Source organism: Biomphalaria glabrata, chromosome 8 (genome assembly GCF_947242115.1).
Source record: "Biomphalaria glabrata chromosome 8, xgBioGlab47.1, whole genome shotgun sequence".
NCBI classification, from domain to species: Eukaryota; Metazoa; Mollusca; class Gastropoda; family Planorbidae; genus Biomphalaria; species Biomphalaria glabrata.
The window spans coordinates 16903452-16919635 of NC_074718.1; the positions used below are offsets into that span (position 1 = coordinate 16903452).

Genomic DNA, 16184 nt, shown 5'->3' on the forward strand with positions numbered 1-16184 from the left:
AAGAAGGTGCTGTGTCACAGGATCTGTGGGATGCAAAGTTCATCACCCTGTATAAGAACAAAGGTGACTGAAGCGACTGCAACAACTACAGGGGGATCTTTCTTCTAAGCATTGTAGGTAAAGTCTTTGCTGGGGTGATACTTCACAGGCTACAAAAACTTGCTGATCGAGTCTATCCAGAATCACAGTGCGGCTTTCACTCAGGAGGATCCACAAATGACATGATTTTCTCCATCCGTCATTTCACCTATGATGCCTTCGAAGTATCTTAAAAATAACACGTAAAGAAAGAGTGTGTAATACTGAGATCCTCGCGAGAACAGGCCTTCCCAGCATCTTTACGGTTCTCAGACAACGCCGCCTGCGCTAGCTCGGACATGTTCTCCTGATGGAGGACAATCGTATCCCGAAAATCAATCTGTACGGGCAACTTGCATCTGGCTTAATAAAAACTGGTCGGCCCCACCTTTAACGCTGATGTGATAAAAGGGATTTAAAATCAGTAAACATTGATACTGACAATTGGGAAGAGATAGCCTTAGACCGCACTAGTTGGAGAGAGATGGGGACCAAGAAAGCTATAGAAAGCGAGAAAACATTTGCATCGACTAGTGAAGAAAAGCGTGCTACACGGAAAATGGCCGGCTCCTCTACCACAAAAGCGAAAGCTTCCTTGACATGTAATATTATGGACGGGAGTGTATCTCCAAAATAGGCTTCCACAGCCATATGAAAAGTGTTCGAGATGAACCATAGTCTTTTCACGACTGAAGGAGGCCAATGATGTAATTATAGATATTTAATAAAACAAAATGGACACCCCACTAAAAGAGTTATGGTGAGAAGGGCAGTAGATGCAATTCTGTCCAACCTCACCTAATCAGCAACATACCAGAAGGGAAATACATAATATAAAAATTTATTTTATTGATAAGTGTTTCCCAAACATTTTCTTTAATGGAAGACTTCTTTTTTCTGAGTATATAGTGGAACATTTTTTTTTTCAGAGAAATTCATTCACGTAGTGGCCTATTAGGTAATTTTTTTTTTACTTATGACAAAGATTTAGAGATGCAATTTCATGAAAAGTCTAGTATGAGGCGCAAAATGTTGTTTTATCGTAAGATTAACACTTTGCACTAGATATTAAATGATCTACAGTTCCAGTCCTCTGCCCTTACTATTAGGAATTATCGAGAAAAACTAAACAATGTCAAAGACGCTAATTTCAACTTTAATGTTGCCAACTAAATAAAAAATTAAGAAAGTTTGATGCAGTAGAGCCAAAAAGATAAACAGAAACTTTTTTTTTTTACTTTTTACAAAATAAGCTTTTTTACACTTTCTTTCTTCTGCATATCAGATACACTAAAAAGCTTGCTCCGATGTCGAATGCGATTCAACTAATAAAGTTGTGAATTTAATGCTGAGACATTTAAACAGAAATAACTGATGGACCATGTAATTCATGATCTGAACCTTTTAATCGTCTAAGAGCTGAATCGAAGGGTCTTTGAGCTCTAAATTTGAAAAAAAACAACACATGTTTGTCAGTAAAAAATACCTGTCTGAACCACCGTTCTGTCTGGAAGAGACCCAAGTCAATGCCTATATAATGCATTGCTATTTCCGACATAACTAGTCTCAGGACGCATGGGCTAGACATGGCCAAAGGACCGAGTTTACCGGGAGTCTTCGCCATTTCTTATGTTGTACCAAGCTAAACGTGAGGGAACTCGCCATTAATGTAGAGGAACTGCGCATGGATTATGAGGGTCATGAGAGCTCTCTTTCAACTCCGTCCGTGCAGTGGGTCCACTTTCGCGTACCCTAGGACACTCCACGGGAGTTTTGTTTTGCAATTCATTTAGCCTAGTTACCCCCTCAAGTAACCGTTTTCACACGGGCGCCACTTTGAGGCAGAATAGCATGCCCTAGGTAATTCATGACAAAGAACGCGGTCTTGTCAAGGTTGTTGATGTGTGTTTTATATAGATTGCACCACTCGGTGTTTGGGAGTAACATCCCTTGTAACTGTTATTGTCAACCAAGATGGCGTAAGATTAAAAAGCTGATTTGGTGTCTTTTTGTTTATACCTAGAGCTTTGTTATTATTCGTTCATGTTAATCAACATGGTGGCAGCGGTAACAAGAGTTATAGCTAGATTTATATCAGTGGTATAAATATATTCAAATTAAATAAAAAACAAATAGATCTAAAGTGTAGAGAGGCTCGGGGTTATTCAGCTACAACGGTAGTCTAGATCTATCATCTAGTTAAGTCTAGTAAAGTTTGTATTGAAGATGACAGAAGGTCAACTTAAACCACCGACAGCATTAAACGTGATGATGGTAATGTCAGTGAATTTTTTCGTCAATGGAGAAGACAAGTGGAACTGTTTCTATTAGCAATAGGAGCAAAAGAAAAACTAAAATGAGACAAAAAGCATTAATACTAAATTGTGCTGGACCTCAGGCCCAAGAGATTTGTGAGCAATTACAGTATGATGAGAATGAAGACGTGAACGACCCACACATTTTACTAAAGAAATTACACGAATATTACAACCCTAGAAAAATGAAGTTCTGGAAACTTTTAGATTTTAGAACATAAAAAAGGTGTCTTCATATGATATTTTCATTACACAGCTTAGAGTTCAGACTGAAAAATGCTATTTTAAGTAAAAGGATAGAATGATTAGAGAAAAAAACGCATTCTCTGTGGATAAAAGACTGCAGGAGAGATAATTGAATCACGATGATCTTACATTGAAGAAGTGTATAGAAATAAGCCAAACATATGAGCAAACTGCAAAAGGATGCTCTAAGTAAAGCTCTCACAAGAACCTCATATCAATCAATGTCGTAAACAAGAAAATACACGAAATACAGGCTTGGCTAATTAGTCTATATTGTCTAAGAAAATCAGTTATAAAGCTTTACAGTTATAGATCTAAGTCACAAATTGATTTGTGCACATTTACCTCTGTAACATCTTCTATAACAATTCAGTTTCCATTCATGATTTGCTGTAAAAGTGGTGGTAAAAATCTTCGGGAGTGGTTTCTTTATATTGCTTTGAAAATACTGGTGTTATGTTAATTCTTGGTATTTTTTCTTTGGAACATAAACAATAGCATAATAGTAATCCATGCACTCATTCAGATTATCTTAGCTAGCTCGTTTGGGTCACCATAAATAAAAGTTCGGAAAGTTTACTACAATCCACAGAAAAATGTAAATAAAAGGCTTGGGTGACTCATTCATTATGAATGTTCTTTGAAAAAAAGAGATTAATCACAATCTGGGCATTCTCTTTCTTTATTTTTTTAGAACCCTTACATAAAGTCTCTATTAAAATTTTGGGTCTAGAAATAATATATCTATGACTATCTATGCCTAGACTACAAGCATATAATACATATTCACGTGTAGATCTAGACAGACAGAGTAGTAAATCTTTCCCAACGCCCTCCAAAGTACTGTAGTCCAGAGATTACATTTACAGACCTTTGTAGGTTAGTCTTCAGCGTTCCTTTGGTTTGACTCGATCCTAATGATCACCATAAAGAATATCTTAGGCTATTCTTCATCTGACAGGAGGTAGACATTTTCGTCAACGTAATATTTGTTTGATCAATTGAGTAAAGACACTGAACAATTGCCTCGCCTATATGCGCAGGCCATGCAAGAGAACGTACTTTATGCCTCAATGTTATTCAGATTACAATAATCTTATATGTTAATAAAGAAATGTAGACGAATTTAGTTTCAAACGCTGCTAGCACAAATGGTTTTCATTTCTTAGCTAAGCTATGTTTATGTCGTTACTTGATAAATGCTTCAATCGCAATGCAATCAACTCTGTTTATCTTTAATACAATCTGTGCCTGGCCCCCTTTTTATCAGCACGTTGTGCGTTTCATTGATTTTCATAAGCTGACTCATATAAACAAAAGATAAGCTTAAAGTTACCAATACAATTGCACATGCACAATCGTGAGAAACATATCGTTAGGGGATCCCCCTAGAAAAAAGCAAGTTTAAAAATGCACGTATATGTTGCAATATGCATGTAAGAAGCAAATATAGAACATAAAACTAATGTTTTTATAGTGTTGATCTATAAATCCTGAATAATTAATCAATACAATTAAAGTATTTTTTTCTAATTGTTTTTGTGTTGGCAACTTCTACTGTGATTTCATTTTATTTTATAATTCGTTAATATAGAAAAAATTCAAATCAAGAGAAGAAATTAAAAATACTAGAGTGTGAGATGTAATTAAATTTTTTAGGCTCCTTTAGCGAAAAAGCTGTTGTTACTTTTGTGAGTCTGAATACCTTTCTGCCCGTCTGTTCCGTTTACATCTAAAAACAATGTCGAGAATAGCTACAGAGAGTCTGCTGTCTTGGTATTTTAAATAGGTGAAACAGTGTTGTAGAGTTTGTTTGGTTTCCAATGTGACAATGAAGAAAAAAAGCAATGGTTTGTTGTCTTGGAAATTATTTTTAGAACAACAGACAATGTAGAGATATGAAAGTGTAAAGACGTGTTATTGTTGTAAGTTGGATTTTGTTTAAAATTCATTTCATATTATTATTAATACTTTTATTGGATTTTACTTTGGATTTGTGTATTTTGTTTTAAAAGTCTTATTGAGTTTTTGTTTATAAGTTTTTAGTATTTGTTTATTAAAAATAAAATTCGCAAGCGTCGGTTTATTTATGCTAGCAATCTGGTGCTACAACTTAATTAATGATTACTACAAACAGCTGCATTTTTTTTCATTCGAAAACAAAATAATAATCATGAAAGCCATTTTTAGCGGCCCCGTAAGAGCAAAAGCCGCTATAAGTTTAGACAAAATGTCTTTTTGTTACATTCAGATCTAAAAAAACTAGAAGAAAAGTGAAAAAAACTTGTTTTATCATACGTTGTGGTTTGCAAAGTTTAGGTGCAACGGTTAATATTTGCTCTAATAGTATAATGTACGAAGATTAATGATTGATATATATAGTATAGAGGGACTTCTTGTGATCTGACAGTTACGCTGGGTAGGAGACGTATCCCGTATCGGAGACAAACGTATGCCAAAGGCAGTTTATTTTGGTGAGCTAAAAGGTGTTCGAAGTAACAGAGGCGCCCAACGGAAACGCTTCAAAGACCAGCTTAGGCGTAAACTTTCCTTGGCTGACATAGAAGAGAGCACCTGGTTGCATGCAGCCTCAGAACAAGACAGCTAAAGGTCACTCACAAAGGCCGCGGGATACACATATGAGACCAAAAGAAAATCTGCCGCAGAGGACAAACGCAGACGGCAAAAACGAAAATCTAAATAGACAATAGTTGCGGATAATAGTTAAGCTTGCCCTGGGTGTGGCAATATATGTAGGTCACAGCTGGGACTACGCAATCACGGGAAATACTGCATTCCTTACTAATCTTCAGACTCGAAGAAAAGCCTTATTATATATATATATATATATATATATATATATATATATATATATATATATATATATATATATATATATATATGTGTATATATTTATATATTGTTTTAAACCTGATGGTGACACTGGTGGGGTTAGTAGTGTGTGAATTTAGCCGACGCAAGTCGCACAAGTGCTACGAAGGCAGTCGTGGCAAATAACTAGTGTACACATAACATAATAACAAAATCAAAATTAAAACAAAAGAAAACTAACAATTATAAAAGTAATAAAAATAAACAACAGGCTTTCTGGCTCGAAATATTGAGACAAGCTATAGTATATATTTAGTTACTAGGACTGTTAAATGGCTTATTTGTATAACTCGTCAATATTAACGTAAGTATTATCAATCCTAATTTTTTTTCTATAAGAATAAGCCAATATTCTCTAGGATTCTTTTTTTTTCAATCTGTATATGCTATTTATATACTTTTCAAATCTTATCAACATATTTGTCAGATTGGAATAATTAGAAATAGTACTATTATGAAAAATATTTATTATGTAGTTTTAAAATTGATAATGATTATTTAAATTAAAAAAAAAAACAAAAAAAACAGTGCATTCTTCTGGATTTGAAATATGCTCTTCTGTTGCTGTTTAGATATGCATACCAAGGCGTATAACTGTTTGTTTTTAATCGCCTTTTTAGATAGTTGCTTTATTCCGAACGTATTAATCTTTGCTTGTATTAGATTTTTAAATGATAATCAATTTTTGTGAGAGAAAAGAAGGAAAATGATTTTGTTTCTGTAGCCGGAGAGAAAATTGAAATAGTGCAAACTTTTAAATACCTTGGTACTATCTTAGACTTAGACTTAGGTCCTCCCGCGCCGTTCGGCGCATTGGGCGGCAAGCTGTCTCCAAAAAGATCTGTCTCTGGCAATGTCTGAAGCCTCCTCCCACCTGGTGTCCACTGTTTTGAGGTCCTCCATAAAGGTGTGTCGCCAAGTAATACGAGGACATCCCTGTTTGCGCTTTCTTCGTATTGGCTTCCATGTTATCGCAACTCTTGGTGTTCGTAATTCATTTTGACGTAGAACATGTCCTACTAACATCATGCGACGCTCAGTCACAACCTCACTAAGTGTTCGACTCCCATTTCGGCATAGGATTTCCTTATTTGAGATCCGATCTCTGTAACTGACTCCCAAAATCCGTCTCAGCCATCTCTGTTGAGCCACATTTAGTCTTTTCTCAATTTTGACAGATGACTTCCATGTCTCACATGCATATGTAACAGTTGGAATGACGATTGTGTTGAGAAGGTGTATTTTTGTCTCGACTCCAATGGTTTGGTTAGCTCTAATAGGCTGCAACCTTTGGAAAATGTCTTTCCTATTCGGCACGCTACTTCATGGTAAGCATCTCCATCATTCGTTATGATGCTGCCAAGGTACGTGAACTTGTCCAGCTCTTCAAGCTTTGATTCGCCAAGTCTGAAGGGGACACCCTTTGCCTTATATCCCACTGGCATAATATTAGTCTTATCCAAGTTTATGAGGAGGCCAATTTTAAGTGCCTCTCTGTCTAGGCTCTCCGTCATTTCTTGAATGCATTTATTTGTAGCCCCGAGTAGTGCAACATCATCAGCGAAGTCCAAGTCCGTCAATCGGAGTTGTTCACGCCATGGAATACCAAAGGCAGTCTGGTTCATTGCTCTCCTCATTCTGTAGTCGATGGCTAGGAGGAAAAGGAAGGGAGATAAGATGCACCCCTGTTTCACACCTGTCTCGATTGTAAAAACTCTGTTGTTCCCTCTTCTGTTTTAATGAAGCAACTAGACTGACTGTAAAGGTGTCGTATGATCTGGACGAATTTTTCTGGGATGCCGTATTCTTTAACTATTTTTGTTTGTGATTCTCGGTGGACACTATCAAACGCTTTTTTGAAGTCCACGAAACTGATCGTTAGCCGTTGTTGGTACTTAAGAATTTGTTCTATGATATTTCGCAGAACAAAAATCTGCTCTGTACATGACCTGCCTCTTCGGAAACCTGCTTTTTCTTCTCTGAGCCTTTCTTCTACAGACTGTTGAAGCCGTCTCAACAAAACAGTGCTGAAAACTTTGCCCTGGACAGAGAGAAAAGTAATGCCCCTTCAGTTGTTGCAGTCTGCCAAGTTGCCCTTTTTTATAGCTTTACAATCACTCTCTTTTGCCAGTCCTCGGGGACTTTTGAAGTCCGCCAACAGAGATTTAAGAGATCAGTCATTCTGCACTGTCCCCCATATTTTAGCGTTTCTGCTGATATCATGTCTAGCCCTGGTGCTTTGTTATTCTTTAGCACTGCAATGGCCATGGTAACCCCTTCAGCAGTTATTGGGTCTGTTTTGACCTTGAGATCATTGTCTGGAGAGGGGTCCTTGAATGTGAAAGTTAGGTCTAGCGAAGGTTGGTTAAGGGTCTCTTTAAAATGCTCTACCCATCTTGCATCTTGTTCTTCTTTCGTTAACAAAGTTTCGCTTTGCTTGTCTTTTATCGGTGCCCAATGTCCACTCTTTGCTCCAGTGAGATCTCGGACTATACGATGGAGAGTTTTTGTGCCATTTCTGCTTGCAGCTGCTTGTGCCTCTTGTCCCTTCTGCTCAATCCGGTCCCGTTTATCTCGCCGACAGCTTCTCTTTACTTTCAGATCTGCTTCCATATAGGCTTCTTCCACTAGACTGTGTTTCATTTTTCTGATCTCGTCTACGTTTGAATTCTTTCCTCTCATGTTCTGTCGTGTATCCACCGTTCTTGTATAAACCTCGCCTCCTTCCGATAACTTCTTCCACGCACCCAATAGTGGTATCTTTGAAGTTGGCCTACTCTTCTTCAAGGGTCATTATATCTGCAAGAGCCTCAAAGCAGTTAGTTAGTTTCAATTGGAACTGTGCTGCAGTATTGCCATCTTTAAGATTCTCTAAATTAAATGGGCGGGGTCCTGTGGCTCGTTTTGGTTGGCGTTTCAATCTGAGCTTGCATTTGCCACTGACAAGGTAGTGGTCTGCTCCTCTGCGGGTCCGCACGTCTAACAGAGATGAACTCCATCGTTTGGAGATGCAAATGTAATCTATCTCGTTGAAGGTTTCTCCATTTGGTGATCTTAGACAATAATTTAAATGTTACGAAAAATACTAATTTTAACAGCTAAAACATGGCATCTAAGATTACGATTAATTAGAAAAATGTCCTTATTTAATGTTAGTGAAAAAGGCCTTGACGATGTTTGATCACGCTCACATCTGCAATATTTTAAGTTCTAAGTTAAAATATGGAAACCTGCTTTTTTAACTGTTGGACTACTTTGGGGACTGATTTTAGTTTTTTTTTCCACGTAAACTGTATTGTTACCTTTATTCTAATGTTTTTTAACCCTCTTTTTTTTCCAAATGAGGCTAATATTGTTCTAATATCGCCTCTTTCGTATTGTACTAATATTTAAATTTGTTTGTAGGTCTTCTACGTCTAAAGCAATTAATAGTTTTTGACAAACTGACTCTGACTATGCTAACCAATGTTAGTGAAGGTGAGATTCTTTTGAATGCATTAACTTCAAGTTTTCTCTCCTGGTTCTTCAATTCGACAAACGAGTCAGTAAGTATACGCATATAATTATCTCATTTGTTAGTTTCAACTTTGCTCTCTTTAGTTAATGGGTTGCCTGAATCAGCCAGTGGTGTGTTTTTAGCTGACGCAAATCGTACCAGGTCAGCGCTACATGAGCGGTCAACGTAACAAGTTGCGACGGTCGGCCTTTACAAGGGTCAACACGACAGCGTTTGTAAGGATTTTTGCTGTGAATAGAACTCTGGCTAATCACAATAGAACGTGGTCTTTAGATTAACCAGAATGGTCGATCGACTTTTCGTCGGTTTCTGGGATATTTCACAGTCAAGATGATTCACTACAGTAAGGTTGACTAAAGTCAACTTGGTTCAGTGTGGTTCAGAGTTGTGGTTATACGGCGCATTACGAAAGCTTATTGCAGAGTACTTTCAAAAAATATCAAAAACTGTCGAGACACCTCGCGAGTAAGATCAAGTCCAAGACAACGAGCCAAGTCAGTTCTGAACAGTTAAACCCAGTATACGTTTTGGACGAGGCGGGAAGGGCCAGTACAAAAGTTGATACGGCGGTACATAGGCATGCCACTCTGTTACATAGTGGCCCCCTAGTGTCACAACCTAGGACCGTTCCTCAAGGGGCCGTTACATAAAAGACGTGTCCTGCACGGTTAGCTTGGAAAATGAAAAATGGCGTGGGTCCCGGTGTACGGAGCCTCTGGCCGCGAGTCTGACCCCCCCCCACTCCCTTGCCAGACAATGTACACTGCTGTCATTCAAGTCTGTGAGCTCTATGATCCCTTTTGTGAGTTCCAAGAGCCAACGGCTCAACTCTACCTGACAGTTTCAAGAAGAAGACACGGCGGTACAGTTGTTCACGTTAAAATATGTCTACACTATGGGATACGTTTTAACATTGCACTGTATTGGCTAACATTTATTCTCTGATTTGGTAGCATGAAGTTTGCAGTGAGCCTGTATATTTAGAATCGGTCTCTTGCTAGTTTTTCAATGGATTTTAAGCTCTTTCCTGTCCTCTTGGCTTTATCTAATGTACTGCGTCGCCAAGCTCTTTTTAGTCTTCCTCTACGTATTGTTCCTTAAAGGTTCCAAGCTAAGGCCTGTCTAGATCTGTTCTTTTCTAAGAGTGTGACCAATCCATCTCCACTTCCTCTCAAAGATCTCTATATTTTTTCGTCCACTCATGTCCCACAGATTGGTGTTTTCTCGTTTTTGTACCAGTGTATTTTTACGATATTTCTTAGACATCTGTACATTTTTTTTGTTGTTGATTCAATCGTTCTTAATGCTTTGACATTAGAGTTAAAGATTCTTTTTTTTAGTCTTGTTAGAGATGTGGGAAGAATAATTGTCTTCACTTGTTTCACCTGATACACTGACTCTTCTCCTAAAGTATATAAAACTTTCTACTTGGTATATATATATATATATAAATATTAATTAATTAATTAATTAAATAAATACATTCATATATATATATATATATATATATATATATATATATATATAAACTCTCTTTGTATGCATGCTTATTTTAGATTACTTTTTTTTCCCTTTATAAATTATTGAAGATATTTCATTATTTACCTATTTCTTGTTTTACTATGTATTGGAAATAATAAGGCTTGTCTTTGAGTCTGAAGATTAGTGAGGAATGCAGTATTTCCCGTGGCTGCGCAGCCCCAGTTGTGACCGACATCTTATGACAACACCAAGGAAAACATAACCATTGTCTACCATTGGTCAATTTAGATTTTCTTTGGGCCGTCTGCGACTGGCCTAGACAGCTGATTTTGTCTTGGTCTCAAATGTGTATTATATTGTTCACATAATAAACTATAATTAAAAATTTTATTATCTTGTTTTTCATCAATCTAGTACGCTTTTACGAGTAAAAAACTGAAAGTTGAAAAAGGGATTCCTACTACAGTAAAAACAAAAGTTATAATTGATTTGTATTAACTATTAACTATATTAACTATATAACTCTCTAATGTGTCCAGCGCCCTTCCTAGTCGTTTTTTTTTTGTATCTTAACTTCCTTTGACGTCCCTTTTGCTGCCAGTGTTTGCCATTGGTATGAAATTATCCCCAGGGGTTGGTAACGTCACACTGAAGACTACTGGTCTAGAATATTAACCTGACTTAAATCAGTGTACCTATAGTTCTATAATGCCTGTCTACGCTTCCGAAAATTAAGGAGGAGTGCATTATTTCCACTTGGCTACGAAGTCTAAGTTGTGATCTAAATATTTACCAGATCAAACGCAGACATAACCATTATCTGCGAGTTGTCAGTTTAGATAGCCTACTCTTTCTGTCGTCTAGTCCTGATTCTGACAGGATATTTCCTTTGGACATCAATGTGTATATCGAAGCCATTGTAATTTATCTTCGAACGTGGCAGTGTTCCCACATTTGATTATAATAGTTTAAAATTGCATAAAAGTTTAGTTTGAAATATTTTTAGAATAACTTAGATTTAAATTAGATTTGTAATATGATAGTAATATTTAGATAACTTTTACTTTAACTAAAAGTATATTGTCGTGCACAATGTTTAATAACTTCTGGTTATAACTATTTAAATAAATTATAAATAAATTAAATAAATTATAAATAATTATAAATGTCATTCAAGAATATGCAACATGTCAACAGTGGTATGTGATTCAGACAAAATGGAAACCCAAGAAGAATATAATGTTCTGTATGATAATAACGAAAGTCAACACTATGGTAACTATTTAGTTTACTGACAGAATAATCTAATGATTAATTGATTACCTTTATTACATTTTATTTAATTATTACTTTATAGAGATCTATTAATTGAATCTTTACAGTCCATTTTTTAAGCATTTAATGTACTCAAGTTAATTTACATTTCTTCAGGTGATCATGAAACTCAAGAGTCTGAAGATGGGGAAGCTAATCTGCCAAACTATCTTGTTGGCTGTAAGAAGAATCCAGGTCATAGACAGTTTATACCTGTTGATACATTCTCTTTAAAACATTTACCTGAAGGTCTTCAAGACATAAATTTATTTGACCTTATTAAGGCTACTGCTGACCTGATAGTTAGAGTAGGAGTTACAAATTCCAGTCCACACAGACCAAAATTTTGGCCGAAAACAACTCATCCTTATCCATTTTATAATATGAGTGACACAAGAAAGTTGAGAACTGGAAGTGGAAGAGTATTTGATGTAAAATCGTTTCAAGATGGAATCATACAGTATGGAGGTATAGAAGATACGGCCTACACAAAATGCTGGTGTACAAAATGTTTAAATTCTAACGTCTCAAGCAATGTGTGGTGGGAGTTTTATGTGTACACAGCGACACATGTAGTTTGTGATGATTTTGAGGCAAGCCACACGACCTTGAGATTGTTTTATGATACAAATAATAGTCAAGTGATCAATGTTGATAAAATCAATGTTGATTATGTAAATATAGAATACGACCTGTGTGTTTTAAAATGTTTTACATGTGACAAACATGTTGGAAAAAAACTGACGGAAATGTGTAATTTATTTTTTATTATATTTAACAAAGTTTTTCAAAATTACAAGGACTCAAGAGATATACACAAATTAAACTTTATAGTGTCACATCCTCATGGATGTTCTAAACAGGTCAGTATTGGTCAATGGAAGGACATATACAAGGTTGACCTCAGTACAAAGTTTACTTATACAACTAGTACATGTCCAGGAAGTAGTGGAGCTCATGTCCAGTGTGTAGGGTATAATGAATGGTGGTTGTTATCAAATCTTGTTCACAGTGGAAGTTTAAAGTGTGGATTAAATTACAGTGGAGTCGGGGATGTCTCTTAAGTTTTAAGTTTTTGTTAATTTGTATGTTTTGATTCAATATTAACATATTTTTAAAAACACTTTACATTTACTATCCTGCAATTTATATGTTTAAGTCCGCTGTCTATGTATTATTTTTTAAAAATAGATCTAAAATATAGTTTTACTTTTTATAAATAAATATTGATGTATTTTTTAATACTTAAAATATTATACTTGTATATTTATATGTCAGCGTGTACTATTTTTTTATTTTTTTAAAGGTTATATCCATATATATTTCTGATTATGATAATCCAAGTGGATTCGGTAGAAAGAGATGCCGATTGACGCTTTCGGCTCACCTCCCATTTCTAACGATATAACAAAAATTCTATGAAACAAGGTTACAAAAACAGTTTGTGTGGAGAGACAACTCAAAATCGGCCCCCAAAGTGGTCCACCCAGGCAGGTAAAAAGGCAGGTTTTTAATATTTTCATATATAAATTTTATCAATGCCAAATGATAGAGAAGAATGGATAAAGAATGATGACGGATCTTGTGTGGTGCCCTAGCGGTCCAAGGATCAAAAGATATCTGAAAGTGAATGGGAAGTTAGATGTGAACCTGGCCTAACTTATAATGAATATATTATTGCTCTATTTTTTGTTTTTCAAAAGAAAAAACCTTTTCGTAAAAAAAAAAATAATAATACTTTAGTTCAGTGTACTATAAATACAGAGAGACACTGCAGTTCACGCGATAATATGAAAAACTAATTATTACTTGTTATTTTAAATTACATACATACTAAATAGATTAAGATTTTTTCTCTTAAAAATAATAATTTTTTGAAGATGTAGTAGTTAATATAAAAAAAATTGACAAAAAATCTAAAATTGTTTGCAAAAATGTGTCAAAAATATGACAAGATTACATCTCCCCTACTAAAGAGCCTCTCGTGTTTGTTACTATTAATAGTGAATAGTTGTAAAAGTGGTGTATTTATATGAAAAAAATAAGTTATTTAAAAAATTAGATATTTCGCTTTCAGAAAAGAAAAAAAGTAGCCGTTGTATCAGAACTTTGAATGGTCTAAAATATTATGATGTCGGATTTTTGATATTCAAACGAAATTGTGTTGTATTTAATTTCTATCTATATAATTAGATTTTATAGTATAGTACTAGTGGACCGGCGGCACTGCAACCAATGAGACCTCAGTGGACCCCGCACTTTATAAGACCCGCACTTTCATAGGACCAGCGCTAATTCTAGGTGTATAAATTAAACCATTTTATAACTTATAACAGATTTCCCTAGCATCCTGTCAATTTACCAGGAGCTCCAGGAAATCTCCTAAAATTGCAAAATATACGAAAAAGTCCAAGAAAAATCCGGAAATTATTAAAATCGTTAGAAAACCCATACAAATGTCCTGAAATATATTTACAAAAAAATGCCATTTTGTGGTGTCATTCAATACGGATACGCCAATCCTACGCGCGATAAAAAACGGCATTATGCAATAACCATAATTGTGGAATCTAGTGAAAGAAGCTTCACGCGCCTCAAACTAATGAAGAATTACTTCAGGTCAACATTTCTCGTAGATAGATTGAACACTTTGCTATTCTTTCTATTGAGCGTCAGCTTTGTAGAAAACATAATTCTTATGAAATACTGTATAACTTCGCTACACGCAAGGCTCGTGTAGCAATTCTGTGCGTAGTACAGAATGAATAAAATGCAAAGAAAAATATGTTTTCTAATACAAACTCTTAATTTTAATCTCTACCCAAACTGGGCCCCGCGAAATCCGTTTCGCATTGGGCCCACAATGGTTAAGTCCGGCCCTGCTATTTAGTGACGGGTGAATACTACTTGTTTTCCCTCCTCTTTTTTTTTTGTTGGGTAACTCTAGTCCGTCTGACTTACAGAGATTTAAGAGTGATTTTTTCTTTACTTCTTGTCCAAACTGTTGAGCCATAAAGATAATTATATATAAAGATACTTATTTAAATGTAATTAGTGTTAAACAAAAAGAAAAGCCAATTTTTAAGTGTTGGTTATTCAAAATTGAGATTCATTCCTTGCCTGTCAGACAAGTGGTTGCGTAACTGTCTTTTTATGACGATATGACACAAATTTCGATGGAGCTCAATTTGAGACGATGCCATCCTGATAAAAAGATAAAGTTTTGAAAAACTTTCGAACATTTAAAGATGAAATTCAGAATAGACTCAAAAAATCTCTCTTCGACATCATTTAGACATTATGATAGTTTGTGAGCGACTTACAAAATCTCTTTACTTATAGCCATATATGAATAACACTATTGATAAAACATTGATTTGATTTTAAAAGCCGTTGAAATAGCTTTAAAATTGTTTTACACAAACCTACAGGTCAAATTTAGAGTATTTCTTTAGGCAACAGTACATTTGAAGGGCACATCAGTGGTATGAGTTAGAACAATAAAAGCTTGTTAAGTAATTCTTTGCAAATGAATTTGAGATCAGCGTTGTGGCAAGCTCTAACAGGGAGGAGCGATGTGTGCTGCAAACTCCCTAAAGGTCGTCGGCTTCTTATTTTCCTCGAAACATTTTTCCATGTTTCGATACAGTTGCAGGGTAGCAGAAGTTTGAATTAAGTTCCCCTTATTCTTAGTGTGTTGCATGCCAAGGCTTCTGAGTGTACCTACCTAAAGCTTACTGTTTTAAGTGCCAGTTATTCACCTTCGCCCCTTCTCTTGTTAATGAAGACAACTCCGCGGACACTATATTTGAGACAGACATAAAATGCTCTGGCACCCACACATTGGGCTAGACATCCTTGACTTTGTGAACCCTACTCGTCTGGCTTTTAAAAACGTAAGCAGCAGCTAGAGACGTTTTCCGTCCCAAACAAGTTAGCCAAGCTTTCTTTATGACCCATGCTCTGTAGCCAGAGTTTGGAGACAGAAGCCTATGTGAGCACGACGTGGGTAAGGGATGTCTGCTATTTCGCTTTTACCCATAAACGTTAGCTGACAGCTCAGAGGCAATACTAACACGCTAGCAACGAATTAGTGTTTGGCCACCATTTTCTTCGAGCTTTCCGGCCTTGGGCGCACTGCTTTTTAAGTAAGTTTGCAGAACGTGCGCTTTAGCGTGTGCACTGTTAGGAACTAGAGATAAATGTCAACATTAAAGAAACAACCGAGTTATTTTCAAGTTTAAGGCTTAAAAGAATATGTGCTTAATACAGATTCTTACAATATATTGATACGAATCTCACTATTCAGGCTCTTTGCAAACTGCACCACACGACACCAA

The 16184-nt window shown here is 35.8% G+C and overlaps 2 protein-coding genes across 4 annotated transcripts in view; one reads left to right on the plus strand and one right to left on the minus strand.

Annotated features, from left to right (window-relative positions):
• Window positions 1-16184, minus strand: part of LOC106076018 (uncharacterized) — a 225276-nt gene that overhangs the window by 156269 nt on the left and 52823 nt on the right. The window lies entirely within an intron of this gene.
• On the plus strand, window positions 4013-13119 carry LOC106074379 (uncharacterized). Of its 2 annotated transcripts, XM_013235143.2 has the most exons (4): window positions 4013-4564; window positions 8937-9076; window positions 11708-11805; window positions 11962-13119. In XM_013235143.2, the coding sequence occupies exons 3-4, from the start codon at window positions 11718-11720 to the stop codon at window positions 12906-12908; spliced, it is 1035 nt and encodes a 344-aa protein (XP_013090597.2). In that variant the 5' UTR covers window positions 4013-4564; window positions 8937-9076; window positions 11708-11717; the 3' UTR covers window positions 12909-13119. The 2 variants fall into 2 exon arrangements, with proteins under 2 accessions (XP_013090597.2, XP_013090598.2); XM_013235144.2 differs by lacking the exon at window positions 8937-9076.